The 27,518-nt window shown below is 40.6% G+C and overlaps 3 protein-coding genes across 8 annotated transcripts in view; 2 read left to right on the top strand and 1 right to left on the bottom strand.

The window, feature by feature from the left end:
- The first annotated feature begins 1,815 nt into the window (after positions 1–1,815).
- Positions 1,816–5,728, top strand: LOC139571116 (BAG family molecular chaperone regulator 2-like). Its single transcript, XM_071393682.1, has 3 exons — positions 1,816–2,143; positions 2,620–2,729; positions 3,200–5,728. The coding sequence occupies exons 1-3, from the start codon at positions 2,019–2,021 to the stop codon at positions 3,592–3,594; spliced, it is 630 nt and encodes a 209-aa protein (XP_071249783.1). The 5' UTR covers positions 1,816–2,018; the 3' UTR covers positions 3,595–5,728.
- Positions 5,416–18,012, bottom strand: LOC139571115 (ras-related protein Rab-23-like). Of its 6 annotated transcripts, XM_071393679.1 has the most exons (10): positions 17,915–18,012; positions 17,622–17,745; positions 16,912–17,011; positions 16,424–16,519; positions 14,376–14,616; positions 13,526–13,611; positions 11,666–11,822; positions 11,430–11,512; positions 11,220–11,312; positions 5,416–9,848 (listed from the first exon to the last, which is right to left on the bottom strand). In XM_071393679.1, the coding sequence occupies exons 5-10, from the start codon at positions 14,528–14,530 to the stop codon at positions 9,715–9,717; spliced, it is 708 nt and encodes a 235-aa protein (XP_071249780.1). In that variant the 5' UTR covers positions 14,531–14,616; positions 16,424–16,519; positions 16,912–17,011; positions 17,622–17,745; positions 17,915–18,012; the 3' UTR covers positions 5,416–9,714. The 6 variants fall into 6 exon arrangements, with proteins under 6 accessions (XP_071249780.1, XP_071249779.1, XP_071249777.1 ...); XM_071393678.1 differs by having other exon boundaries at positions 17,622–17,977; XM_071393676.1 differs by lacking the exons at positions 17,622–17,745; positions 17,915–18,012 and adding an exon at positions 16,548–16,633 and having other exon boundaries at positions 16,424–16,455; positions 16,912–17,608.
- A 430-nt stretch (positions 18,013–18,442) lies between these two features.
- The window catches only part of prim2 (DNA primase subunit 2), a 108,411-nt gene continuing 99,335 nt past the window's right edge, over positions 18,443–27,518 (top strand). The window contains exons 1-5 of the mRNA XM_071393675.1: positions 18,443–18,570; positions 18,859–19,010; positions 19,956–20,068; positions 26,979–27,073; positions 27,251–27,371. Coding sequence (XP_071249776.1) covers positions 18,863–19,010; positions 19,956–20,068; positions 26,979–27,073; positions 27,251–27,371 — 477 coding nt within the window. The 5' untranslated portion in view covers positions 18,443–18,570; positions 18,859–18,862. The remainder of the gene's footprint in view (positions 18,571–18,858; positions 19,011–19,955; positions 20,069–26,978; positions 27,074–27,250; positions 27,372–27,518) is intronic.

The raw sequence follows: 27,518 nt of genomic DNA, 5'->3' as shown, positions 1-27,518 counted from the left end.
TAACAAGAAATTTGTGGAGTGGAAACGAGTTTTAATGACTCCAACTGTATGTATATAAGTTATGCAAGCTAACAACCACCATAGATAACGAGCTAGCTAACTGGCTAACAAGACTACCGAGCTAACTAAACTCATCAATTTTCAAACATCAATTTTTCAGGACCCTGTCTTTCAAAGATAATTTGTAAAAATCCAAATAACTTCACAGATCTTCATTGTAAAGGGTTTAAACACTGTTTCCCATGCTTGTTCAATGAACCATAAACAATTAATGAACATGCACCTGTGGAACGGTCGTTAGGACACTAACAGCAATTAAGCAATTAAGGTCACAGTTATGAAAACTTAGAACACTAAAGAGGCATTTCTACTGACTCTGAAAAACACCAAAAGAAAGATGCCCAGGGTCCCTGCTCATCTGCGTGAACGTGCCTTAGGCATGCTGCAAGGAGGCATGATGACTGCTGATGTGGCCAGGGCAATAAATTGCAATGTCCATACTGTGAGACGCCTAAGACAGCGCTACAGGGAGACAGGACGGACAGCTGATCATCCTCGCAGTGGCAGACCACGTGTAACAACACCTGCACAGGATTGGTACATCCGAACATCACACCTGTTGGACAGGTACAGGATGGCAACAACAACTGCTCGAGTTACACCAGGAACGCACAATCCCTCCATCAGTGCTCAGACTGTCCTCAATAGGCTGAGAGAGGCTGGACTGAGGGCTTGTAGGCCTGTTGTAAGGCAGGTCCTCACCAGACATCACCGGCAACGTCGCCTATGGGCACAAACCCACCGTCGCTGGATCAGACAGGACTGGCAAAAAGTGCTCTTCACTGATGGATTTGTGTTTATCGTCGAAGGAATGAGCGTTACACCGAGGCCTGTACTTTGGAGGTGGAGGGCGGATTTCAATCCCATTGAGCACGTCTGGGACCTGTTGCATCAGAGGGTGAGGGATAGGGCCATTTCCCCCAGAAATGTCAGGGAACTTGCAGGTGCCTTGGTTGAAGAGTGGGGTAACATCTCACAGCAAGAACTGGCAAATCTGGTGCAGTCCATGAGGAGGAGATGCACTGCTATACTTAATGCAGCTGATGGCCACACCAGATACTGACTGTTACTTTTGATTTTGACAACCCCCCCCCTTTGTTCAGGGACACATTATTCCATTTCTGTTAGTCAAATGTCTGTGGAACTTGTTCAGTTTACGTCTCAGTTGTTGAATCTTGTTATGTTCATACACATATTTACACATGTTCAGTTTGCTGAAAATAAACGCAGTTGGCAGTGAGGACGTTCAATTTTTTGCTGAGTTTAGTTAGCTAGCTCGTTCACAATACTAATAAAGTTTGCTGCGTTGTTTCTTGCACGCAACTGGCTGTGGTCTTGGGGGTGACACACAGCCTGGGAGACAGAATTGCCTGTCAGGCATCGTTCTGGGCTTAAATGCCCAACAAGGGCTTTGATGCCCCAAGAGCTTTTTGCTCAAGGTGAGGGACATTTAGCTTGCTGATAATGAGCTCCAAAACAAACACGAAAGCATGATGTTAGCATGAAATATACAGTACCATCCCTTAGTGTTGCAATCACTAAAAACATATGCTCTGATCCACCATGGGATCTGCCGCCTCAGCCATACTGTCAATCTATCATCAATATGTCCACTTTTGTTATGTCGTGATTATGAGATAAATAAGTTGTGATCGACATAACGAGGGAATAGTTTTTTTATTCATATGTCCCCCCCCCCCCCCCCCAGGTCATTCTACTGGCTGCAGTGCAGAAAGAATCCAATCTTCTTGAACGTTCCCGAAGTGTACTCCTCAATCCTGTCCGAGGGGTTGGTTAGAACAGAAAGGGACTTTCCAGCCCATGTTTGGAAATGTTTACTCTGGGGCGCTATCTGTCAGACAGAAGCCTCTACACTGCACGCTAGAGACCATCTAGTAGTGTACCGTTAGGTGTCCATTGGAATTGAATCTCGAGGGAGATCATTATACTAACTAACCATGGCTCAAGCGAAAATCCACCACGCTAAAATGACTGAAGCCGCTAAAGGCAAATTCAGCAGATCAATGTCTATGGCAGATCGCTCTGGACAATTACTTCAAAGTTTGGACCAGCTGGAAATAAGGTATTTTACAGAAGGCTAGTCTAACGGCATGAATACTGTATGTAACGGTATCAAAAATATTTTTGTCTAGTAGCTTTAAAGAATACACACAGTAGCCTATTAGGCTACACAATCTCTCCATGTGCTACTACGGTGCCATGTGACAGCTGTTTTAAACTGATTCTAAACATAGAAAGGGTGACAGTGGAAGAAGGAAGAAAGTTCTCTGAATACATGTGTGCACACTAAAGTGCAGAATATGACCTTATCGTTTATTATCGTCTGGTTTATTTTAATATTTTACGGTGCCAGACTGTATTTGTCCTCTAAAATAACAAATGAATAGCGTTATTTAAACAGTAATAAAAAATAAACACTGATAAAGTTGTAGCATAGGCAATGGGATGAATAATATGTTCACAACAGTCTCTGAGTCACGTAGGCCTACACTCACTATATTCTATCGGAATATCTCATGACAATGACATCTGTTTTAGGGTGGAGGCTTTACGTGAAGCCGCAACTTCGATGGAACAGGAGAGAGAGTGCTTACTGGATTTGATACAATCCATAAAGAATAGTGAAGAAATGCGCAGCATTTGTGACGGTAGGCTTTGTGTTGTTTGACAGCCATCAGATAACTTCTGCCTGCTGACTACTTCATAGGCCTACATTTGGTTGAATTAAAAGGGACACTTAACTGGTTGAAATTCTTATTTGAAGGGATAGTTCACGCCAATCAAAGTTTGTCAGATGTTTTTAGATCTAAAAATGGGTCTTGTGTTGAGTCCAGGTCCTGTCATATCTTGTGCAAATCCAGCCATATAGCCTACCTCAATCCAAAATGAATGGTAAAGGTAGATACCATGCAATCCCATTCGCTGTTCATCTTTTCCTTTCATTTGGGGTGTCGGGAGACATAGGCCTATAGCTGATCTACATTTTTGGCATAGACAGGAATTCTTGACATTAGAACTTCTGTTAGGTTTTTGTACGTCTGACAAACTTTTACTTTAGAGTGAACTGTCCTGTTAACACCTACCTCTGATAGCACTGTCCTATATATCTCTTTTTCAGGAGAGCGAGAGGAACTATCTTTAACTGCTAATCGTCTTCTGGGTAGGACGCTAACAGTTGAAATCTCAGTGGAAACCATAAGGAACTCCACACAGGAGGATGCGTTACACAAGGCTACCTCTTTGATTGATGAGATTGCAGCAAAGTTGCTTGACGACATGGATGGTGCCAGAAAGCGCCTGATGGCACTGCACGCTGCCTGTGTGACCGAAGCACCACCTGTTCCTATCGATACAAAATTCCAGACGATCGTCATCACCTGCGCCTTGGAAGATCAGAAGAAAATCAAGAGGCGGCTTGAAACTCTGATAAGAAATGTGGATAATGCTGAGAAGAATATAAAGATAATGGATCATCGGAAAATGGATGACTTAAACAGTGCCAATGGCAAATGATGGCACTCATACTGATTAATCCCCCCTAATAAAAATAGCTAGCAATGCTAACATTAGCTAGCTAAAATCCAGTGGTCTCCCCTTAATCTTAGCTAGCTAACTAATGTTATACTGCATCTAAAGTCAATCTGGTAACATCAAAATGAAAGGTTTTCCTACTAATTGTATTTCCAAGCCACAGTAATGCACTTTTGACTAAATCTTAATCGACGCCCAATCAGAAGACATTGAGTAGAATGCTGTTGGGCATCAGTCCTAAAACGAACGCTTAAAACAATATTGAGACGAAACGTGCCAACCATGACACTACTAACACTAATGTCACATTCAAACCGTCACCACAAATTGCATATAAAGTTATTGCAGTCACTTTTTTCCCCCCCTGAATGTGAAGTTACCTGCACACTGCCTTATCTAGTTGCAATAAGCACACAGGCTGTCACTCATTTAAGCATTTCAAAATGCATCTAAATAGTTGTTTAATTATCTTAGTATGATCACTTACATCTTAAGTGTTAATCCTTGACATGGTATCTATTGACAAATGTTTTGCTACTCTCAGATCATTACAGTAAACCTGGATTATAGGTCACAACCTAACTCAAAACAGAAGGCTCATATCTTTATGTAGGGATGTGTTAGGTACGCATGTAATTGTGAACAACCACTCCAGAAATAGCCAAAGTAACGGTATCTGTGAGAGCTCTTTGCTGTGGTCACAGACATCATTAGAGACAATGTACTATGTCAATACATCATGAATAGGCATTTCACATGCAGGTGCAAAGTGAGCAACATGCACAGTACATGTATGTATGTAATACTAGGCAGTCATTTTAGATGTCCATTAACACACACATTTAGGTTTTTCCAAAGCAAGTCACTGATGTTTTGAATAAATATGATTTATGTATTCCACTTGCTGAAAGACATTGTTATTCTACAATCTTTGGGGGATGGTCTCATTGCAATGTTTCTACCTGTAATTCTAACAAACTACACACAATTGAAAAGGTGGGTAAAATAAACAAATATTCTAAGTGTAGCTAATACGTTCCTTTTTTTAATGCTTCATTTAACATTTTACAATAAAACTGTACATTAAGATTTACTATCAGCTGTGTAAAGTGGAAATTGCAGAAAATGTTGAAAACAATCAAAATAGAGATTTTATTTATGCTAGCCCACCATCAAACAGATTTTATTTATGCTAGATCACCATCGAACAGATTTTATTTATGCTAGATCACCATCGAACAGATTTTATTTATGCTAGATCACCATCGAACAGATTTTATTTATGCTAGATCACCATCGAACAGATTTTATTTATGCTAGATCACCATCGAACAGATTTTATTTATGCTAGATCACCATCGAACAGATTTTATTTATGCTAGATCACCATCGAACAGATTTTCAACAAAGCTGTAGGTGCAAGTACTGCATGTGTGGCACACCTTGAGACACTGTTAAATCAAAGTAATATAAATTAACAAACTAGGTGAGATAAACTCTGTAACTACAACTTGGTGTCACACAATTCTGACAAAATGTAACATTTAGTTAAGTCTTTAGCCTGGTCCCAGGTATATTGTGCTCTTGCCTACTTCAAGCTGACAAACAATGTTTGGCATGGCAATTCCATAAGGAGTTGGAAAGAGAGCAGAAACAGTCTGGCACTCAGGCTAGGTTATCTAGAAACAAAGTTCATGGAAGCAGTATGTAATAAATCAGTAAGCCATCTGCAAAATTGAATAACATCAGAATGGATTACAGTGATTCTCACAACACCTGAGTGAAAGAGCACTTGACCATATATTATAAGAATGGTAACTGATTTAATTATTAATTCATTAAATGGTCAATATAAACATTGTGTATTTTCAGGAGACAAACATCATTAAAACATCTCATTGTTAAAGTGCCTTTAGTCCATTTGAACAAAATGGACATTTTTTACAAACAGCAACTGTTAAGGATGGTGTGTGATTTACAATATTTACTAAGCAGGAGTCTTTAAATCAAACTAGTTAAACAAAAATATGTTTACAGATACACAATGAATGAGAATGTAAACATACATGGACAAGGCTTTGTGGCATTAAACTGTGGTTCCATATTCATTCACTTGTTTTTTTTTTTTCAAGGCAAGCATGCAAATTTTCATACCACATTTACTGATACCAAAACACAGACTAAATATTAGGGTATCTTTTCTATATACAGTAGAATGTACTTATAACCATGGTGCCATTTTGATTTGTGAATAGTATTAAATTGGTAACTAGAAGTTATAATGACGAGCACAGTATAAAGAATGAGACTTTCATTTCTGTCCTACAGTGAAATTAGAGCAGAAATTACTAGTCTTGCCTCAGAAAAGCCAACATAGCGGTCAGAGTGGAAACATTACAGAATATCCAAGCATGATGACTAGGTGAGAAAATGAAGCCATTACAAAGCTATCCTGTAGTTCTGTTCATAATGTTAAGAACATTCTATCAAGAGACCATTCATTATGAGATCTCTTTTCAATCACACATGAAATTTGATATTTCTTTAAAACAATATGTAGTGTTAATTTCTCCCGAAACTAACAAATATATACTGAACAAAAATATAAAATGCATCATGTCAAAACTGTTGGTCCCATGTTTCATAAGCTGAAATAAAACATCCCAGAAATTGTTAATGTGCACGAAAAGTTTACTTCTTTCAAATTTCTTTACATCACTGTTAGTGAACATTTCTCCTTTGCCAAGACAATCCATCCACCTGACTGGTGTGGTACATCAAGAAGCTCATTAAACAGCATGATCATTACACAGGTGCATCTTGCACTGGGTACAATAAAAGGCCACTAAAATGTGCAGTTGTTAAACAACGCCACAAAGGTCTTAAGTGTTGAGGGTGCGTGCAATTGACATGCTGACTGCAGGAATGTCCACCAGACCTGTTGCCAGAGAATTTAATGTTAATTTCTCTACCATAAGCCACCTCCAACATCATTTTAGATAATTTAGCAGTACGTCCAACCGGCCTCACAACAGCAGACCATGTGTAACCACGCAAGCCCAGGAACTCCACATCCGGCTTCTTCACCTGCGGGATCGTCTGAGACCAGCCACACGGACAGCTGCTAAAACTGAGGAGGATTTTTGTCTGTAATAAATCCCTTTTGAGGGGAAAAAACAAATTCTGATTGGCTGGGCCTGCCCTCCCAGGCCCACGCCCCTGCATGTGAAAGCCATAGACTAGGGACTAATGACTATTTCAATTTAATGATTTCCTTATACGAACTGTAACTCAGTAGAATCATTGAAATTATTGCATGTTGCGTTTATATTTTTGTTCAGTATAAATGTAACAAATATACATATTAGACTCACAAATATGAGCACATTAAAGATGTTACAATTGAAGCACAGTAGAAACAAATAAAGCACATACAGTTGAAGTAGGAAGTTTACATACACCTTAAAAATACATTTAAACTCAGTTTTTCACAATTCCTGACATTTAGTCATAGTAAAAATTCCCTGTCTTAGGTCAGTTAGGATCACCACTTTATTTTAAGAATGTGAAATGTCAGAATAATACTAGAGATAATGATTTATTTCAGCTTTTCTTTCATCACATTCCCAGTGGGTCAGAATTTTACATACACTCAATTAGTATTTGGTAGCAATGCCTTTAAATTGTTTAACTTCGGTCAAACGTTTTGGGTAGCCTAGCCTTGCACAAGCTTCCCACAAGAAGTTGGGCGAATTTTGGCCCATTCCTCCTGACAGAGCTAGTGTAACTGAGTCAGGTGTGTAGGCCTCCTTGCTCGAACACGCTTTTTCAGTTCTGCCCACAACTTTTCTATAGGATTGAGGTCAGGGCTTTGTGATGGCCACTGCAATAGCTTGACTTTGTTGTCCTTTAGCATACTTCCAAAGTTGTGGCAAAATGGCCTGGGGTCATTGTCCATTTGGAAGACCCATTTGCGACCAAGCTTTAACTTCCAGAATGATGTCTTGAGATGTTGCTTCAATATATCCACATAATTTTCCATCCTCATGATGTCATCTATTTTGTGAAGTGCACCAGTCCCTCCTGCAGCAAAGCACCCCCACAACATGATGCTGCCATCCCCGTGCTTCACTGTTGGGACGCACCCCCCTTTTTCCTCCAAACATAACAATGGTCATTATGGCCAAACAGTTCTATTTTTGTTTAATCAGAACAGAGGACATTTCTCTGAAAGTACAATATTTGTCCCCATGTGCAGTTGCAAACCGTAGTCTGGCTTTTTTATGGCGGCTTTGGAGCAGTGGCTTCTTCCTTGCTGAGCAGCCTTTCAGGTTATATCGATATAGGACTCGTTTTACTGTGGATATAGATACTTTGTACCTGTTTCCTCCAGCATCTTCACAAGGTCCTTTGCTGTTGTTCTGGGATTGATTTGAACTTTTCGCACCAAAGTACGTTCATCTCTAGGAGACAGAACGCATCTCCTTCCTCAGTGGTATGACAGCTGCGTGGTCTCGGTGTTTATACCTGCTTACTATTGTTTGTACAGATGAACGTGGTACCTTCAGGTATTTGTAAATTGCCCCCAAGGATGAACCAGACTTGTGGAGGTCTACAATTTCTTTTGAGGTCTTGGCTGATTTCTTTTGATTTTCCCATGATGTCAAGCAAAGAGGCACTGAGTTTGAAGGTAGGCCTTGAAATACATCCACAGGTACATCTCCAATTGACTCAAATGATGTCAATTAGCCTATCAGAAGCTTCTAAAGCCATTACATAATTTTCCAAGCTGTTTAAAGGCACAGTCAACTAAGGGTATGTAAACTTCTGACCCACTGGAATTGTGATACAGTGAATGATAAGTGAAATAATCTGTCTGTAAACAATTGTTGGAAAATGCACTTGTGTCATGCGCAAAGTAGATGTCCTAACCCACTTGCCAAAACTATAGTTTGTTAACAAGAAATTTGTGGAGTGGTTGAAAAACGAGTTTTAATGACTCCAACTTCATATGTAAACGTCCAACTTCAACTGCATATGATTTAAATGCTGCAATATGTAACATGTAAACAATTGTGATTTCTAGTATCCTATGAAACACCCGTTTGTGCTAACCAGATAAAGAGAGATATATTGATTGGTATTGTCTGTGTAACAAAACACTCTTCACTGGCTCATCCATTCTATAAGATCAGTACATTTTATAATTTTGTGACTCAAGTAGAGAGCTTATTGTGCGAATCTCAAATTGTATTTGGTAATATAAGAGCACATTCTATTGGTCTTTGTTGTAATTCAGTATTCTCATACAACTACCAATCACTCCTACCTCACTTTAAAATATGTACATTTCTTACAACAATAAAAGGAAGTTAAGAAACTATTTGGCACTATGTTAAGTTTTAGGCAACTCATTTTCTGCCAACATTTGTTAAACACTTAAAATTCATATAAAAATACCTTTCAGAAAACAATGAACAATTATGTCCAAGTCTTTATCCACAATATACAGCATAGATTGAACCATATTCCATTAAAATTTTAAACAAAATATGGTACAAAATAATCAGTATATCTCTTACAATAAACATATTGCACAGATGAACAGTCAAATGCACAAATGGTAATCTGTAAAAATCACATATGAACATACAAAGATGCCTTGTTAGTGAACTAGAATGTAACCCTTCCCTACAACATGTTGAAGGGTGTAAATGGGGAAAACCCTGCAACGCCCAACCCCAATTTCCCAAAAGATAAGCTTCAAGAATTCCATTCATGCTACAACATAGGTTTTGGTATCCATTGCAGCCACCAGGACTATTGTTACTTTCACCATACTGGTGCTTTAGATCTCACATCTATCCATGCAAATCAAAGGCTGGACTGGATCTGGAAAGATGCTCAACGTCATGATAGGCACAATGCGCAGGTGCAGATTAGATCTAGGTTGAGCTCAAATTGATATAACATACCGTATCCTATGCAGACTTTGGTCTGTGAAAGAATCTACCCCTATAATACACAATCATTCATCAATCAAGACTCTTTCCCTCACATATGGCAGTCAAAACTTACAGTATTGAAGGGAATGGATTGATTCTAAAGAAGGCTGCAGCTACTGAAGAGGTTTTTGCTCTTCTTGGTCCTCTGTTTGTTGGGCCGCAAGCTGATGATTTCACGGCCATTGCTGGAGTTCTGACTAGATAGGTTACTACTTGTGGTGTTGAAAACGCCTGTTAGGGTAGAGATTTGTAAATGACGTGATACAACTTTAAAGATTAATTTCTGACAGACAAAAGTTACAACAAAACGTGCAATTTACAGTATCAAAGTTTACTTTGAGTTGTTCTGAACACTATAAGCCCATGTTCACCATATTGTGAATAAAATTTGCCACGGTAAGCTCACCTGAAAGCACTTTTTACTCCATTCGGTGAATATCAATCAATCAAATGTATTTATAAAGCTCTTTTTACATCAGCCGATGTCAAAGTGCTATACAGAAACCCAGCCTAAAACCCCAAAACACATAGCAAACTTATGTTTTAATAAAGTACCTTGTGAAAGGCCAATACTGCAAGACCGTATTTTATAATTTAGCTAGTCATGCTAGCAATAGAATAAGCTTTCAAATAATGCACCACAATCCAGATTTGTAATTGGACCGATGTTGAGAACGCAGGTATGTGTTCGAAACAAAAACTTGAAATGGGCTAGCGTTAGTTTCTTCAAAAGCTCTTCCAAACTTATTTAAATTATTCAGTCCTATAATGCCATATCAATTGTGAATTTATCTTGCTTATTGAGAATGTGTCTTGCACATACTGTACAATTTATAGGAGCCTAATATAATTTTTTCTGGACAAGTGTGAATGTGATGCGTAAAGACCTTTAGGTCTATATGTTAAAGCCAACTAGAACAATGTGGACTCCAAAAACGGCAAACAAATTAGAGTTGATTACACAAATAGAGTTGATTACGCAAATACCGTCAATAGCCTACACAACTTGAGACAACTGCATGCAGTATTAAGCCATGGAGAAAGTTGATTGGCCAAGTGAGTGGTCAAGCCCTCGCAACACCTACAACTTATTTATTCATCAAAACCCAGACCTTTGTGCCACCGACAGCTATTGCACCAATGATTCCCGCTGTGAAAATACCCACAACTCAAAAGCACCATGTGGCTGTGCAAAAATTTACCATTAGGTACATTTGATTAAAATAGAGCCCGGAGACAGACATCTTACTCAAGACCGTTTTTTCATCCTATGTTGTATGAACCCTACATTTTACATGAAAGTTGTCGTCATGTTACTGAATATCATGGACAAATGAGAAATGTACAGTAAATATAAAATGCAAAGGTTATGCATAATGTGTCTCATTTTATTATTTTCTTGGTAAGAACCATTTCAATGTGGGCATGTCCATGTACAATTTCCACGAGTGTAAGGGTTTAATGTTGTTGGTGGGAAAAAAACTGATCCAAAACACTAACTATCATTGCAGAACTAGCAGTACGACACAAAGTCCCTCTGTGGCCTTCAACAAATCAATCCCAGAGGTCTGGACTAACTGGCATGGTTATCAGGATGCTTACCAATTTTATTGCCTGCTGTATGCACTGCCTCGGGCTCCTCTGCTGTTTGCCGCTTGAGTCGCTGCAGATACTTATCTGCTAGATATTTGAAAACTGAAAAGAAGAAATGGTAGATTAAAAAAAATTAAAATAAAAAAATTGGTGATTCCCATTGCATCCTTCCTAACAGTTATTTTAACTGGTTAGTTGTACACAATTTCTGTATCTCACCTTCATTGACATTGAGGTCCTCCTTTACAGAGGTTCTGTAAAACCTCAACTTGAGCTTCTTGGCCAGACCTTCTGCCTCCTCACTACAGTACCAGGAGAAAAAAAGCAAGGATTACTGATCAATTCTGCCATGCTTGAAATATCAGAATATCTAATTAAGATTTATGTTCTACAAGCCATGCATCTTATACAACAAGCCAAGTCCAAAAAGGGAAATTGGTCACAGGAAGTCTTACTTTTTGATCATCGTGTCATCCAGAAGGTCAATCTTGTTCTGCACTAGGACAGTGGGGATGTCTCCCACCTCTAGCTCCACCTTCTCCCACCAGCTGCCGACCGCCTCGAACGACTCCCTGTCGGTAGTGGAGAAGACCAGAACACACGCCTGGGCACCTGGAACACATACAAAGACCAGCTGTCACCACAATGATGGATCTTCACAGCACGCACACATGCTTTCAAATCAAATAACTGATTTGTATATATAAACTCAGCAAAAAAGAAACGTCCTCCCACTGTCAACTGCGTTTATTTTCAGCAAACTTAAGTGTACATTTTTGTATGAACATAACAAGATTCACCAACTGAGACAAACTGAACAAGTTCCACAGACATGTGACTAACAGAAATTGAATAATGTGTCCCTGAACAAAGAGGGGGTCAAAATCAAAAGTCAGTATCTGGTGTTGCCACCAGCTGCATTATGTACAAGATTTGCCAGTTCTTGCTGTGAGATGTTACCCCACTCTTTCACCAAAGTGCCCTAGCCCGCACCCTCCAATCCAACAGGTCCCAGACGTGCTCAATGGGATTGAGATCCGGGCTCTTCGCTGACCATGGCAGAACACTGACATTCCTGTCTTGCAGGAAATCACGCACAGAACGAGCAGTATGGCTGGTAGCATTGTCACGCTGGAGGGTCATGTCAGGATGAGCCTACAGGAAGGGTACCACATGAGGGAGGAGGATGTCTTCCCTGTAACGCACAGCGTTGAGATTGCCTGCAACAACAAAAAGCTCAGCCCTATGAGGCTGTGACACACCGCCCCAGACCATGACGGACCCTCCGCCTCCAAATCGATCCCGCTCCAGAGTACAGGCCTCGGTGTAACGCTCATTCCTTCGACGACAAACGCGAATCCGACCATCACCCCTGGTGAGACAAAGGGCTTGTCGGTGAAGAGCACTTTTTACCAGTCCTGTCTGGTCCAGCGACAGTGAGTTTGTTCCCATAGGCGACGTTGTTGCCAGTGATGTCTGGTGAGAACCTACAAGCCCTCAGTCCAGCCTCTCTCAGCCTATTGCGGACAGTCTGAGCACTGATGGAGGGATTGTGCGTTCCTGATGTAACTCGGCAGTTGTTGTTGCCATCTTGAACCTGTCCCACAGGTGTGATGTTCGGATGTACCGATCCTGTGCAGGTGTTGTTACACGTGGTCTGCCACTGCGAGGACGATCAGCTGTCCGTCCTGTCTCCCTGTAGCGCTGTCTTAGGCGTCTCACAGTACGGACATTGCAATTTATTGCCATGGCCACATCTGCAGCCCTCATGCCTCCTTGCAGCATGCCTAAGGTACGTTCACGCAGATGAGCAGAGACCCTGGGCCTCTTTCTTTTGGTGTTTTTCAGTGTCAGTAGAAAGGCTTCTTTATAGTGTCCTAACTTTTCATAACTGTGACCTTAATTGCCTACCGTCTAGGCACCTTTGCCTACCGTCTGGACAGCTGTTAGTGTCTTAACGACCGTTTCACAGGTGTATGTTCATTAATTGTTTATGGTTCATTGAACAAGCATGGGAAACAGTGTTTAAACCCTTTACAATGAAGATCTGTGAAGTTATTTGGATTTTTACGAATTATTTTTGAAAGACAGGATCCTGAAAAAGGGACGTTTTTTAATTAAAAATGTATTATTTCTATTGTTCAATTTCCATACACCCCAGTTTGTATTTGTTGTTTTCTCCCCCCCCCCCCCCCCAGAAATAAAATCTGGACATAATGGTGCAGTTCAACAGCTAACACCATACTGAAAAATGACCTGTCTGACAGACCCAGTGAAGGAGTATCATGTCCTTCCCTGTGAGTGAGGAGTCTTACCGCGGTAGTAGGCCTTGGTGATGGCATCAAACTCTTCCTGCCCTGCTGTGTCCCACAACATCAATCTCACATCTTCATCATTCACTCTGGGAAAGGAACAGAAAAGGGATTTTAAAAATACTTTGTATTGTGTGTATACATTTCTACTTGACTGTCATACCCGATACTACTCATACAACAGTTCTGCGCTAGAGGAGGGACAGTGTACTGACAGTCAAATGTCCTCCACACCTTTATTGCCGTATAAAAACAATACTTTAAGCTTTCAGTGAGCGCACCTTCATCTGGCTATTTTGCCTCTATTATTCAATGCAGTTAGAGTTCTCTCTGGCATTTCCTGAGAATAACTATGCCTCCTCATACATCTGGGCACTGCATGTCCATTATCTGTGACCAAAGCCATTATCATGCCTTATTCATAAACAGCAGAATGAAATACCGCTTGACACTTTACATTTGAGTTATGGGTTTGCTTCACATCTGTTAAGCATAAAAATAAGGAAAATAGACTTACTGGAATGATAAGGAGAATGAGTAGTTTTGGGAAGCACTTTTTTTTGCGTTAGGCCAAAACTTTAAAAGGTCTTTCTTGAGCCAAAACACAGTTACCTAAAACAGTTCGTTAGACATGGATGCCAGGGATCTCTTATAAAATAAAAATCCTTATTTAACCTGTCCTCCCCTTCATCTACACTGATTGAAGTGGATTTAACATGTGACAACAATAAGGGATCATAGCTTTCACTTTGATTCACCTGTTTAATCTATGTCATGGAAAGAGCAGGTGTTCTCAATGTTTTGTATACTCAGTTTATTTGTAAGACACACTGCCAATAGAAAATCTCCTTACAGTATCTGCCTCTCCAGGAAGTCCACACCGATGGTCTTCTTGTAGTCCTTGGTGAAGATGCCCTTGCAGTAGCGCTGGATCATGCTGGACTTCCCCACCGCACCATTGCCCACCACCACCACCTTGATGGCCACTTCCATGTCCTCCTCCAACATGGCTGTGTCTTGCTGGGTTTTCTTAACACTTCAAGGCAGTCTGGTGTTACTTCAGGGGGGCTGGCACTGGATCAGTTAGACACCTCCTGATAGAGACACAAAGACACAAACTTATGTTTTACATTTTGATAAACCTGACTTAAGGTCTTATCATTGTTATTTTCTCTGCCCAAAACCTGCGTCGTTCTGCAGCTCCAACGTCCAAGTTATATTCTCGCTGACTGACGAGCCTAGCCCACATAAAAACATCCTTCTGTTTGTTCAGCAATATGATGTACTTTGTTTAGATGAGGGGAACACTTTCTACCTCACTGCTCCTCAGTCTTCCCATAAAACCATCACTTGCTGGCCCTCCGGTCTGCTGTTTTACAGCGGAGTGTAAATATTAGCCAGTGCATCAATTTTATATTTTAGTCTTTTAGCAAACGCTCTTATCCAGTGACTTACAGTAATGAGTGCATACATTTCCAGGCTGCAGCCCTCTGAGGTAACATCAGCTGATGAATTCCTCATCCTTACATGGTACAGTCAGCTTCACTTAGCTCAGTCACTGCCTCGATCTTTCTGCTCCCACACACTTTTCCATTAGGTAGCTGGCTGCGTGGACCTGGCTGGGATTCAAGTGTTGAGGTCACGATGCTCCAGATGACTAAGCTATGCTGTCTTATGGGAACTGACAGTTTAGCTAAATCCCATATCTCCTGGATATGAGCAGGCAAACATCACCACGGCAGCCCAAACCCCTTGCCTGGTAATGTGATCAACAATATCACAACATGTTGGCCTAAACAAAGTATTAACTTTGTAGCAAAATAATACCAGAGGCTAGTGCTATGGGCCTATCGCTATCAGTGACATTAAGTCCAAACAAAACATTTTGTTCACAATGTGAAAAGCTCTGGTTTGACTTAACCTCAACAGACTATGCAAGGAATGTGTTGCTGATCTGTCTATGGTTCCACGGCACACAAAGCCAAGGTGGGCATTTTTCCTGGGTTTAAATGCTCAGAGCGGTTGTTTGTTATCCTCAGCTAGTCCTATTCATAAAATGGATGATCCGAAACCCAAAACCCACCGTAAACAGACTGGCATCTCAACCACAATGAAAGCACTACCTTGACACCTATTAATCAAGCCACGTCCTTGTGTAACCTAAACTGAAAACAAGTAAAACTTATACAGACAAACATGGAATATTCTAGGTAGATGTGGCTACTAGGCAACTGGAATGACCACAGATTGAGTTACAAAGTAGAGCCTCTCCCGCAACATCTCATCAAAGGTAACTGAATACAGTGCTGGCTGTAACTTAGCTGCATGCAAAGACACGTCAGTTTAATTTACCATTCACTCAGATTTGGCAAACTCTGTTTCAGTGACATGCACTTAGGAACTCTGCTCAAATTCAGCAGATGCAGCAAACCTTGGCAGAACTGGATGTTCCACTGTACAAAAACGTATTCCCTTACATTGACTCTTCACATATGCTCTGAATGGATAGATTTAGCATAAAATAAAACACTGGTCTTAGAGGAACGTGTTGGTATGTCTAGGCCTACCTGTAGATTGCATAGTTAGATTGTCAGGCTAGTAACTTTGAAGGAACAAACTGGTAACCAGGCATTCATCCACAGTACTTGTGTATGTAAACACTCCATTATTAAGAAGGTCACAATGGCCTACTTTAAATTGGAAGACAGGTAATTGACAAATTGCTGAACATGAACAGCAGCTGCTGAAGAGGTTCACTTTAGAATGGCACTACTAACGCATTTACACCACTAGACAACATCTAGTTACAGTTCGTACGCCAGATATGTGATAACTATGTATCCATTACTGGGCGTTACAGGTTAGATTATACCAAACGCTGCCATAGATTTTTCAACTAACCTGCTTTTGGCGATACGGTCTTCGTTCAATTTCTGGGGGGAAAAAATGTATCTTATAAATGTCCGTGTCCAGATGCAGGTGGTTCTACAAAAAAAACTGAAACATATTAAATACATGTTTGTACCTGTAACGCCGGGTAAAGGAAACAGTTATCACATGTCTGGCGTACAAACTGTAGCAAGACATCATCACCCGGGAATTCTGCATACACTGAGCCGAGAGAGGATGGGGCATATTGCAGAGGTTTAGGACTTGCTGAACAGTGTTAGAAAAAGTGTTTTTTAAATCCACTAAATAAATTAAGATGTCAGATTCATGCAGACTCATATTTTTACATTAACGTTAATAGCTAGCTAATATTCATGTTATTTGTTCGGAGGCTGTCCAAAGATTGATACACATTCTCCCTTATGAAGAACACGGAAACAAAGAATATCTGAGACAGCAATTGTATCAATAGTGAAAACTCATAACATTGTTTATCTTACCTGCATTACAGTTACATGACTGTGCGACTCTTGTCTTCCAGATACAAACGTCTTTATTATACCTCAGTGGCTGCAACAGGACTAATACTAAATAGAATTGCTGCGCGATGAAAGATAATAAATAACGTTTTTTCCCTGACCCAAAATATATATAAGTTATAATGAAAACTGTACCATAGTAACAAGCAAATCGTTGAAATAATTTGAAACGCTCATTTAGCTAGCTATCTAAACTAAAGAACGATGGATTGTCCGGCCTCCACGTTCAGCTAATATTAGCTAGCACGTCTCCCCAGAGTACTATAGCATCTAGCTGGGCTTGCTAGCTCTTTAACGTTAGACAATGTCACAAATCATTCAACAATAACTAGCGAAAGCTATCACGATGTTGACACAACAAGAGGAGCTAAATATCAACGCGTTCCATCTATGTAACAAGTCGTCTAATTATATTTCACAAAGCGACTATTTGTAATCAAGACATTTTAGTTGCCTTGCTAGCTGTTTGTTCAGCTCTCCCAAACTGCAAGTTACCACAGCCACAAAGTCATTATTATGGATAAACCCCGCCTATTTCTATAGTTGATCTTCATAAAATCAGATGTTAAACCTAACCACACTGCTAACCTTATACATAACCCTAACCTTAAATTAAGACCAAAAAGCTAATTTCAGTTTCCATTCATTTTTACGATATAGAAATTTTTTACTTTGTTGCTGGGTTACTAGTGAGAACCCACAACTGCAGTCCGGTTGCTATAAACGCTTTTGGTTTCCGGCAGCAATAGAAGATCCACAGTTAACTGCAACTCTCTTCTGTCCCTGGGTCAGTTTCTGAAATGCAAAGCGTGTAAAATACATTAAAATACACATCCTAGCTGATCTCGAGTCTGTTTGTGGACAGGTTGTGTCGTAATTACTCAAATTACTTCACAGATTGTGTGACTACTCCCCCCAAACACTGATCAATGGTCAGTTTCCCTAGTTATATTTTTCTATCCACCTCCGAGTTTCCGGGAAGGGTGTTCTGATCCTAGATATGTGGTTAGAGGTGGAAGAATGTCATGAGACACAGAGTCGGCGTAAAACTGAAGCAGAAAAAAAGTAAGATGAAGCGTCGGTTTAGAAAGTTTTTTTCACCACCAAATATGGTAGTGAGAGAAAGTCCAGTCGCGGGTTGTGGGAGAGTATGAAACATATATCTCAATACATGTTTCTGTTCCCAAAACTACAATCTGTTACAAACACACTATGTTTTATAGAGTTGACGCTTTGCCAAAGTAAAACAAAAAATGCAGTTGTTTATAAGGAGTGCAAGGTCAAATTAAGTTTGTGCACACGCGCGCTTCACAGAGGAGGCGTTCCCTAACGGATAAATGGAAACGTATGCTTCTACGCGCCAATAGAATCTCGCTAGCTCGTGATTGTCTTTGCCCCACGCCCTTGCTTGTTCTGTCCACTGTAAACGAGACAGATGAACTATCTTGGGTTAATTATAAATATCTTTGTCAGTGTGGCGAAAACCGGAAATGACAGACACGCATTTACGTCATTTCCCCGCGCTGAGATTAGAACGCTGTGTGGCAATTGGCGGGAATCAAGACAAATAGACAGAAGCAAAGCTAGCTCTCTTGATAAAATAAGTGAAGCGAGATACCGGTAAGTTGTTAGAATTGTAGAACGTTTTAGCTATCTATTGTAACTGATGAAATATAAACCCCAAACTTGTCCGTAGTTACCAGTAGCACGGTAGTTAGCTAACGTTAGCTTGCCATAATAATGTTATTATGAAGGCAGTGTGTGTTCGTTTTTCTTTTGGACAACTGTCAGAGATGTTTTCTTTGACTAACTAGATAATACGTATAACCAAAGAGAGTACAGTACTAGCCAAGAAGATCATTTTGTTAACTCATAATAATATTTGAAATGCCTTGCTTCATCTTCGAGGACCATGCAGTTCTACAGCAGAAGAAAGAAGTTGATTGGCAACTCTCAGACTGAGCAGTTGTATGGACATTGTCTTCAGTTCTATGGTCAGCCTCCCATCGAAAACATTTCTCTCTCCGAGTTTGAGACCTTCGCTGTAGACCGGCTGAAACGTAAGTTGTTTAGCTACCTTAAGTTACTTCTGGTTTACACGTGTATTGTTATGAACTAACTTTTAACACTTTACTTGACACCCAGCGTCACAACACGGTATGACAGGACCATGAACATAATATCTCATAACAGCTGACATAACTTATCATAACCTGCCATAATATGGTGATAACACTGTCATGACACATATTTAGACCTGTTGTGACATTGCATTATTTTATCTGGTTACCTACATAAGTGTCAACCCCAAAACAAGGCAAAACGTTACATTACACCATAGTCTACTTGTCAACAGTATGTTTATGTTATATAACTTAACATTTTCTGAAATTGACCATATTATCATTGCAATTGTGCACAAAATCTCAAACATGCACCTACCCAAATGCTCGGTTGCTGATGACTGGGATGAAAGCAGGAGAAGATTTTAGGAGCAGGATAAGACACCCTCTTTTTGACTGACTGACATATGGGCATGTATGTGATCTTGCTTCTATGATAATGCTGCTTGACAGTGTCAAAGTTTAAAAAATGTTGTCCAAGGAAAGTGATACAGGATTGTCATAATGCTTCATGAGTGTCAGTGTATTTTCTGCAAGTTATTTAAAATATGATCGGGAAAAAAACATGACTGTAGAATTCATTACAACAACAAATTACTTAAGAAACTTTCAAACGAAAGTAAACTTCTTGGCAGGGAAAAATGCATTTGAATAAATGTGGGTTTTGACACTTATGTAGGTGTCATTACAAGCCATACAATAATAATATACAGTGTCACAACAGGTGTAAATATGGGATATGACAGGTTGTCAGCTGTTATGACCGTGTTATGACGCTGGGTGTCAAGTAGTGTTACCACTAACTGGATACATTTATCTGACTCCCCTTTTATATACATAACTAAAGTTGCATGGTGTTTTGATCTTGTTTTGTCATTCCAGTGTTGAAGACAGTTGAAAACCTTGGCGTGAGCTATGTGAAAACATCTGAACAATATACCAAGAAACTGGATGCAGAGTTCTCAAACTTGAACTTCCCCTACAAAATAGAGGCTGTGAGTACAAAATTATGAATTCCATAGTGCGTAGCTTTTTAAAGAAGATACTAATAGTTAGAGCTGCCCCCCCCCAAAAAAAAAATCTTGGTTGACCGAAAGTACTCAGTTCTTTTGACCAATTGATTGGGAAACATTTTAAAGTGTGTTTTTCCATACAGACAACCTGTTTTAATCAAATCAACTACTGTATATACTGTATGCATTAAGCTTGTCTGATAAAAACAATACACAAATGACTCAAGAGGGAGCCAGAGATCAAGATAACCAGAACAAAAAACATAACCTGTCCCAACCATCTTCCTCCCGCTCCTACTGGCTTTCGCAGATTCTGCTGTTACTCTCCTGAAGTTGCCGGTAATAGGCTACACGAGGAGTCGGCAAACTTTCTCATGTGGAATGCGAATTTCTTACCATTCCTACTGATCTGCGTGCCAGTTATGGTTTTCAAATGCACATTTTCGTGCAACAGTTAAATGAGATTTCATAATAATATTGTCGAATCTCAATCATTGTCATCTAAATGAAACAAACCTAAAAAGTGACTTATATTGCCATTGTAAAAATAGCCTATCAAGCCAACAAATAAAAACATTGCAGGTAGAAAATATCCTGATAAAAATAAATATCCTATAAATCACATTGGCTACGCTACATTGGCTACGCATGGCCTGTCTGCAATGAAATTTAAACATTGTATCAACTATTAACTTGGGTCCAGCCTGAAGCTCCTTGCAACATTGTATAAAATATTCTGGGCCCTCAGTTTCCGGCACCAGTGAGCTTGGGACAGACATCTGTAGGCTATTTGCGAAAAGGATAAAAAGTAATCAGGTAGGCTTATTTTATGATGTTTCCACAGGATTAGAGCATGACATTTTTCCCTTTCATGCTGAGTGTTTGAAAGGGAGAGGGCTGGAAAGATTTTTCAAATACATTGAGGAATTGTCATTCTCAATGGATGTAGAAACAGACTTTGTTTGCTTGCTGTTTGAGGTGAAGAAAACATTACTTTGAGAAGCTCCACAGCTCATTAGTGGTGGTGCTTTAACCCAATCAGAAATGCTATTAGATCTCCAAATGGGCACATTTATATGCCTTCATTGCACACAGGCCAGGTAGCCTATATCCCTACTTTTAAGCATAATCAGGTGTGTGTCCTTACTCAACTACTTGACTGGAGCGCTCCAAACAAAAGACATTGACAACTCATAAATGGAATGAAATAAACCAAAACTTGGTTTTTCACAAGTGGAACACTGCGTTCTGCAAACAACATGCCCACTCTGAGAATGGTAAAAGACTGTAATAATATACAATCCCTGTCAAAAGATTGACACACCTACTCATTCAAGGGTTATTTTTTATAAACAATTTTCTCGTTGTAGAATACTGACAACAGCAAAACTGAAATAACACATGGAATCATGTAGTAACCAGAACTTGTTAAACAAATCAAAACATTTTTTAAAACACTTTTCTGGTTACTAAAAGATTCCAAATGTGTTATTGAATAGTTTGTATTATTCTACAATGTAAAAATAGAAAACCCTTGAATGAGTAGGTGTACAAACATTTGACTGGTACTGTATATCGAATGTATTAAGACTATACTGTAACCAAACAAACATGTTGGATTAGAAATTATAGGAATTAACAGTAAATGTACTATTGATATGTAATGGGGAATTAATACATTAACAATCAAACGCAAACCATTTACACAATGAGTGTGCACAAATTGGTGGGAGAGCGCGCTATAGATATATATAGCTATATAGATACAAACACACAGTGCCTTTGAAAAGTATTCAGACCCCTTGACTTTTTCCACATTGTTACATTTTAGAAGCTGTAATGTATTAAAATGTATTTTCCCCTCAATCTACACACAATACCCCATAATAACAAGGCAAAAACTGATTTAGAAATGTTTGCTAATTTATTAAAAATAAACATGACATTTACATACAGTTGTAGTTAGAAGTTTACATACACTTAGGTTGGAGTCATTAAAACCTGTTTTTCAAACACATCACAAATTTCTTGTTAACAAACTATAGTTTTGGCAAGTCAGTTAGGACATCTACTTTGTGCCTGACACAAGGAATTTTTCCAACAATTGTTTACAGACAGATTATTTCACCGTATCATAATTCCAGTGGGTCAGAAGTTTACATACACTAAGTTGACTGTGCCTTTAAACAGCTTGGAAAATTCCAGAAAATGTCATGGCTTTAGAAGCTTCTGATAGGCTAATTGACATCATTTGAGTCAATTGGAGATGTACCTGTGGATGTATTTCAAGGCCTACCTTCAAACTCAGTGCCTCTGCTTGACATCATGGGAAAATCAAAAGAAATCAGCCAAGACCTCAGAAAGAAAATTGTAGACCTCCACAAGTCTGGTTCATCCTTGGGAGCAATTTCCAAACGCCTGAAGGTACCAAGTTCATCTGTACAAACAATAGTAAGCAGGTATAAACACCATGGGACCACGCAGCCGTCATACCGCTTAAGAAGGAGACTCGTTCTGTCTCCTCGATGAATGTACTTTGGTGCGAAAAGTGCAAATCAATCCCAGAGCAACAGCAAAGGACCTTGTGAAGATGCTGGAGGAAACCGGTACATAGGTATATCGACATAACCTGAAAGGCCGCTCAACAAGGAAGAAGCCACTGCTCCAAAACCGCCATAGAAAAGTCAGACTACGGTTTGCAACTGCACATGCTTCTACACCTGCATTACTAGCTGTTTGGGGTTTTAGGCTGGGTGTCTGTACAGCACTTCGAGATATTAGCTGATGTACGAAGGGCTATATAAAATAAAATTGATTGATTGATTGATTGACATGGGGACAAAGATCATACTTTTTGGAGAAATGTCCTCTGCTCTGATGAAACAAAAATAGAACTGGCCATGGCCATAATGACCATCGTTATGTTTGGAGGAAAAAGGGGGAGCCTTGCAAGCAGAAGAACACCATCCCAACCGTGAAGCACGGGGGTGGCAGCATCATGCTGTGGGGGTGCTTTACTGCAGGAGGGACTGGTGCACTTCACAAAATGGATGGCATCATGAGGGAGGAAAATTATATGGATATATTGAAGCAACATCTCAAGACATCAGTCAGGAAGTTAAAGCTTGGTCGCAAATGGGTCTTCCAAATGGACAATGACCCCAAGCATACTTCCAAAGTTGTGGCATAATGGCTTAAGGACAACAAAGTCAAGGTATTGGAGTGGCCATCACAAAGCCCTGAACTCAAACCCATAGAAAATGTGTGGGCAGAACTGAAAAAGCGTGTGTGAGCAAGGAGGCCTACAAACCTGACTCAGTTACACCAGCTGTGTCAGGAGGAATGGGCCAAAATTCACCCAACTTATTGTGGGAAGCTTGACGTTTGACCCAAGTTAAACAATTTTTGAAGGCAATGCTACCAAATACTAATTGAGTGTATGTAAACTTCTGACCCGCTGGGAATGTGATGAAAGATAAAAGCTGACATAAATTCTCTACTATTATTATTCACATTCTTAAAATAAAGTGGTGATCCTAACTGACCTAAGACAGGGAATTTTTACTAGGATTAAATGTCATGAATTGTGAAACTGAGTTTAAATGTATTTGGCTAAGCTGTATGTAAACTCCAGACTTCAACTGTAAGTATTCAGACCCTTTACTCAGTATGATGCTACAAGCTTGGCACACCTGTACTTGGAGTTTTTCCATTTCTTCTCTGCAGATCCTCTCAAGCTCTGTCAGGTTGGATGGGGAGCATCGCTGCACAGCTATTTTGAGGTCTCTCCAGAGATGTTCGATTGGGTTCAAGTCCGGGCTCTGGCTGAGCCACTCAAGGACATTCAGAGACTTGTCCCAAAGCCACTCCTGCGTTGTCTTGGATGTGCGCTTAGGGTCATTGTCCTGTTGGAACGTAAACCTTTGCCCCAGTCTGAGTTCCTGAGCGCTCTGGAGCAGGATTTCATCAAAGATCTCTGTACTTTACTACGTTCCCCGATCCTGACTAGTCTCCCAGTCCCTGCCACTGAAAAACATCCAGTATGATGGTGCCACCACCATGCTTTACCGTAGGGATGGTGCCAGCTTTTCTCCAGACGTGATGCTTGGCATTCAGGCCAAAGAGTTCAATTTTCATTTCATCAGTCCAGAGAATCTTGCTTCTCATGGTTTGAGAGTTTTTTAGGTGCCTTTGGGCAAACTCCAAGTGGGCTGTCATGTGCCTTTTACCGAAGAGTGGCTTCCATCTGGCCACTCTATCATAAAGGCCTGATTGGTGGAGTGCTAGAGAGATGGCTGTCAATCTGGAAGGTTCTCCCATCTCCACAGAGGAATTCTGGAGTTCTATAAGAGTGACCATTGGGTTCTTGTTCACCTCCCTGACCAAGGCCCTTCTCCCCCGATAGCTCAGTTTGGACGGGCAGCCAGCTCTAGGAAGAGGCTTGGTGGTTTCAAACTTCTTCCATTTAAGAATGATGGAGGCCACTGTATTCTTAGGGACCACAATGCTGCAGAATATTTTTTTGGTTCCATTCCCAGATCTTTGCCTCAACACAATCCTGTCTCGGTGCTCTACGGACAATTCCTTCGACCTCATGTCTTGGTTTTTACTCTGACATGCATTGTCAACTGTGGGACCTTATATAGACAGGTATGTGCTTTTCCAAATCATGTCCAATCAATTGAATTGACCACAGGTGGACTCCAATCAAAGTGTAGAAACATCTCAAGGATGATCAATGGAAACAAGATGCACCTGAGCTCTATTTTGAGTCTCATAGCAAAGAGTCTGAATAGTTATGTAAATAAGGTATTTCTGTTTTTTTTGTAATACATTTGCAAAAATGTCTAAACCTGTTTTCGCTTTGTCATTATGGGGTTGTGTGTGGACTGCAGAGGATTAAAAAAATTATATATATATATACACTGCTCAAAAAAATAAAGGGAACACTTAAACAACACAATGTAACTCCAAGTCAATCACACTTCTGTGAAATCAAACTGTCCACTTAGGAAGCAACACTGATTGACAATAAATTTCACATGCTGTTGTGCAAATGGAATAGACAACAGGTGGAAATTATAGGCAATTAGCAAGACACCCCCAATAAAGGAGTGGTTCTGCAGGTGGTGACCACAGACCACTTCTCAGTTCCTATGCTTCCTGGCTGATGTTTTGGTCACTTTTGAATGCTTTCGGTGCTTTCACTCTAGTGGTAGCATGAGACGGAGTCTACAACCCACACAAGTGGCTCAGGTAGTGCAGCTCATCCAGGATAGCACATCAATGCGAGCTGTGGCAAGAAGGTTTGCTGTGTCTGTCAGCGTAGTGTCCAGAGCATGGAGGCGCTACCAGGAGACAGGCCAGTACATCAGGAGACGTGGAGGAGGCCGTAGGAGGGAAACAACCCAGCAGCAGGACCGCTACCTCCGCCTTTGTGCAACGAGGAGCACTGCCAGAGCCCTGCAAAATGACCTCCAGCAGGCCACAAATGTGCATGTGTCTGCTCAAACGGTCAGAAACAGACTCCATGAGGGTGGTATGAGGGCCCGACGTCCACAGGTGGGGGTTGTGCTTACAGCCCAACACCGTGCAGGACGTTTGGCATTTGCCAGAGAACACCAAGATTGGCAAATTCGCCACTGGCGCCCTGTGCTCTTCACAGATGAAAGCAGGTTCACACACGCACATGTGACAGAGTCTGGAGACGCCGTGGAGAACGTTCTGTTGCCTGCAACATCCTCCAGCATGACCGGTTTGACGGTGGGTCAGTCATGGTGTGGGGTGGGGTGGCATTTCTTTGGGGGGCCGCACAGCCCTCCATGTGCTCGCCAGAGGTAGCCTGACTGCCATTAGGTACCAAGATGAGATCCTCAGACCCCTTGTGATACCATATGCTGGTGCGGTTGGCCCTGGGTTCCTCCTAATGCAAGACAATGCTAGACCTCATGTGGCTGGAGTGTGTCAGCAGTTCCTGCAAGAGGAAGGCATTGATGCTATGGACTGGCCTGCCCGTTCCCCAGACCTGAATCCAATTGAGCACATCTGGGACATCATGTCTCGCTCCATCCACCAACGCCACGTTGCACCACAGACTGTCCAGGAGTTGGCGGATGCTTTAGTCCAGGTCTGGGAGGAGATCCCTCAGGAGACCATCCGCCACCTCATCAGGAGCATGCCCAGGCGCTGTAGGGAGGTCATACAGGCACGTGGAGGCCACACACACTACTGAGCCTCATTTTGACTTGTTTTAAGGACATTACATCAAAGTTGGATCAGCCTGTAGTGTGATTTTCCCCTTTAATTTTGAGTGTGACTCCAAATCCAGACCTCCATGGGTTGATAAATTTGATTTCCATTGATAATTTTTGTGTGATTTTGTTGTCAGCACATTCAACTATGTAAAGAAAAAAGTATTTAATAAGAATATTTCATTCAGATCTAGGATGTGTTATTTTAGTGTTCCCTTTATTCTTTTGAGCAGTGTATATTGTAGAATAAGCCTGTAACGTAACAAAATGTGGAAAAAGTCAAGGGGTCTGACTACTTTCTGAAGGCACTGTATATTTGCCTCTGCTCGACTATAAAAAAATCTTGGTCGACCAACAGCCTAGTGGTTAGAGCGTTGGACTAGTAACCGAAAGGTTGCAAGATCGAATCCCCGAGCTGACAAGGTCAAATCTGTCGTGCTGCCCCTGAACAAGGCAGTTAACCCACTGTTCCTAGGCCTTCATTGAAAATAAGAATTTGTTCTTAATTGAGTTGCCTAGTTAAATAAAGGTAAAATGGAAAACACTGATGAATTGCTGGTTGTGATCAAGTCTTTGATATTGAAATAGAGAATGCTTTCTGTTGAGATGTTCTGGTATGCTTTCCTTTTAAATCCACTAAGGATGACCGGAAACCTCAAACTGGGCCCAGTGAATATGAGAAGCGAAGAAAGGACCATATCTCACACTTCATTCTCCGGCTTGCATACTGCCAAACGTAAGTGTAGTCTTTACAGCATTTTCAATAAACATGTAATGTCTGTCCCTTTTTCCAAATAGATTTGTACCTAGAGGAGGGTGTATTCTACCTAATTATTTGTGACCCAGCATACCAAGTTATTCTCTTACTTTGTAAATTGAACAAACAATAAGATTACTTTTTTAAATCTTGCAGAGAAGATCTCAGACGGTGGTTTATCCAGCAAGAGATTGACCTCTTCCGTTATCGCTTCAATGACCTGCCTTCCAAAAACATAAGAGAATTTCTGGAATACAATAATCTTCACTATCATACGGTGAGTCTATTTATGTTGTTTTTGTGGAGGGAAATGCACATTTTACTCTCAAATGTGAGCAAAACAGCTCTGGCATCAATATAATGATGGGAATTGGCATAACCAAGCAATTGGTTCATCCCTGTCCTCCATTGGTGTATGCACTGG

This window comes from Salvelinus alpinus, chromosome 3 (assembly GCF_045679555.1).
Source record: "Salvelinus alpinus chromosome 3, SLU_Salpinus.1, whole genome shotgun sequence".
Lineage (NCBI taxonomy): Eukaryota > Metazoa > Chordata > Actinopteri > Salmoniformes > Salmonidae > Salvelinus > Salvelinus alpinus.
Note: the sequence above shows the minus strand (reverse complement) of the source record. Positions and strands in the feature narration are given on the sequence as shown.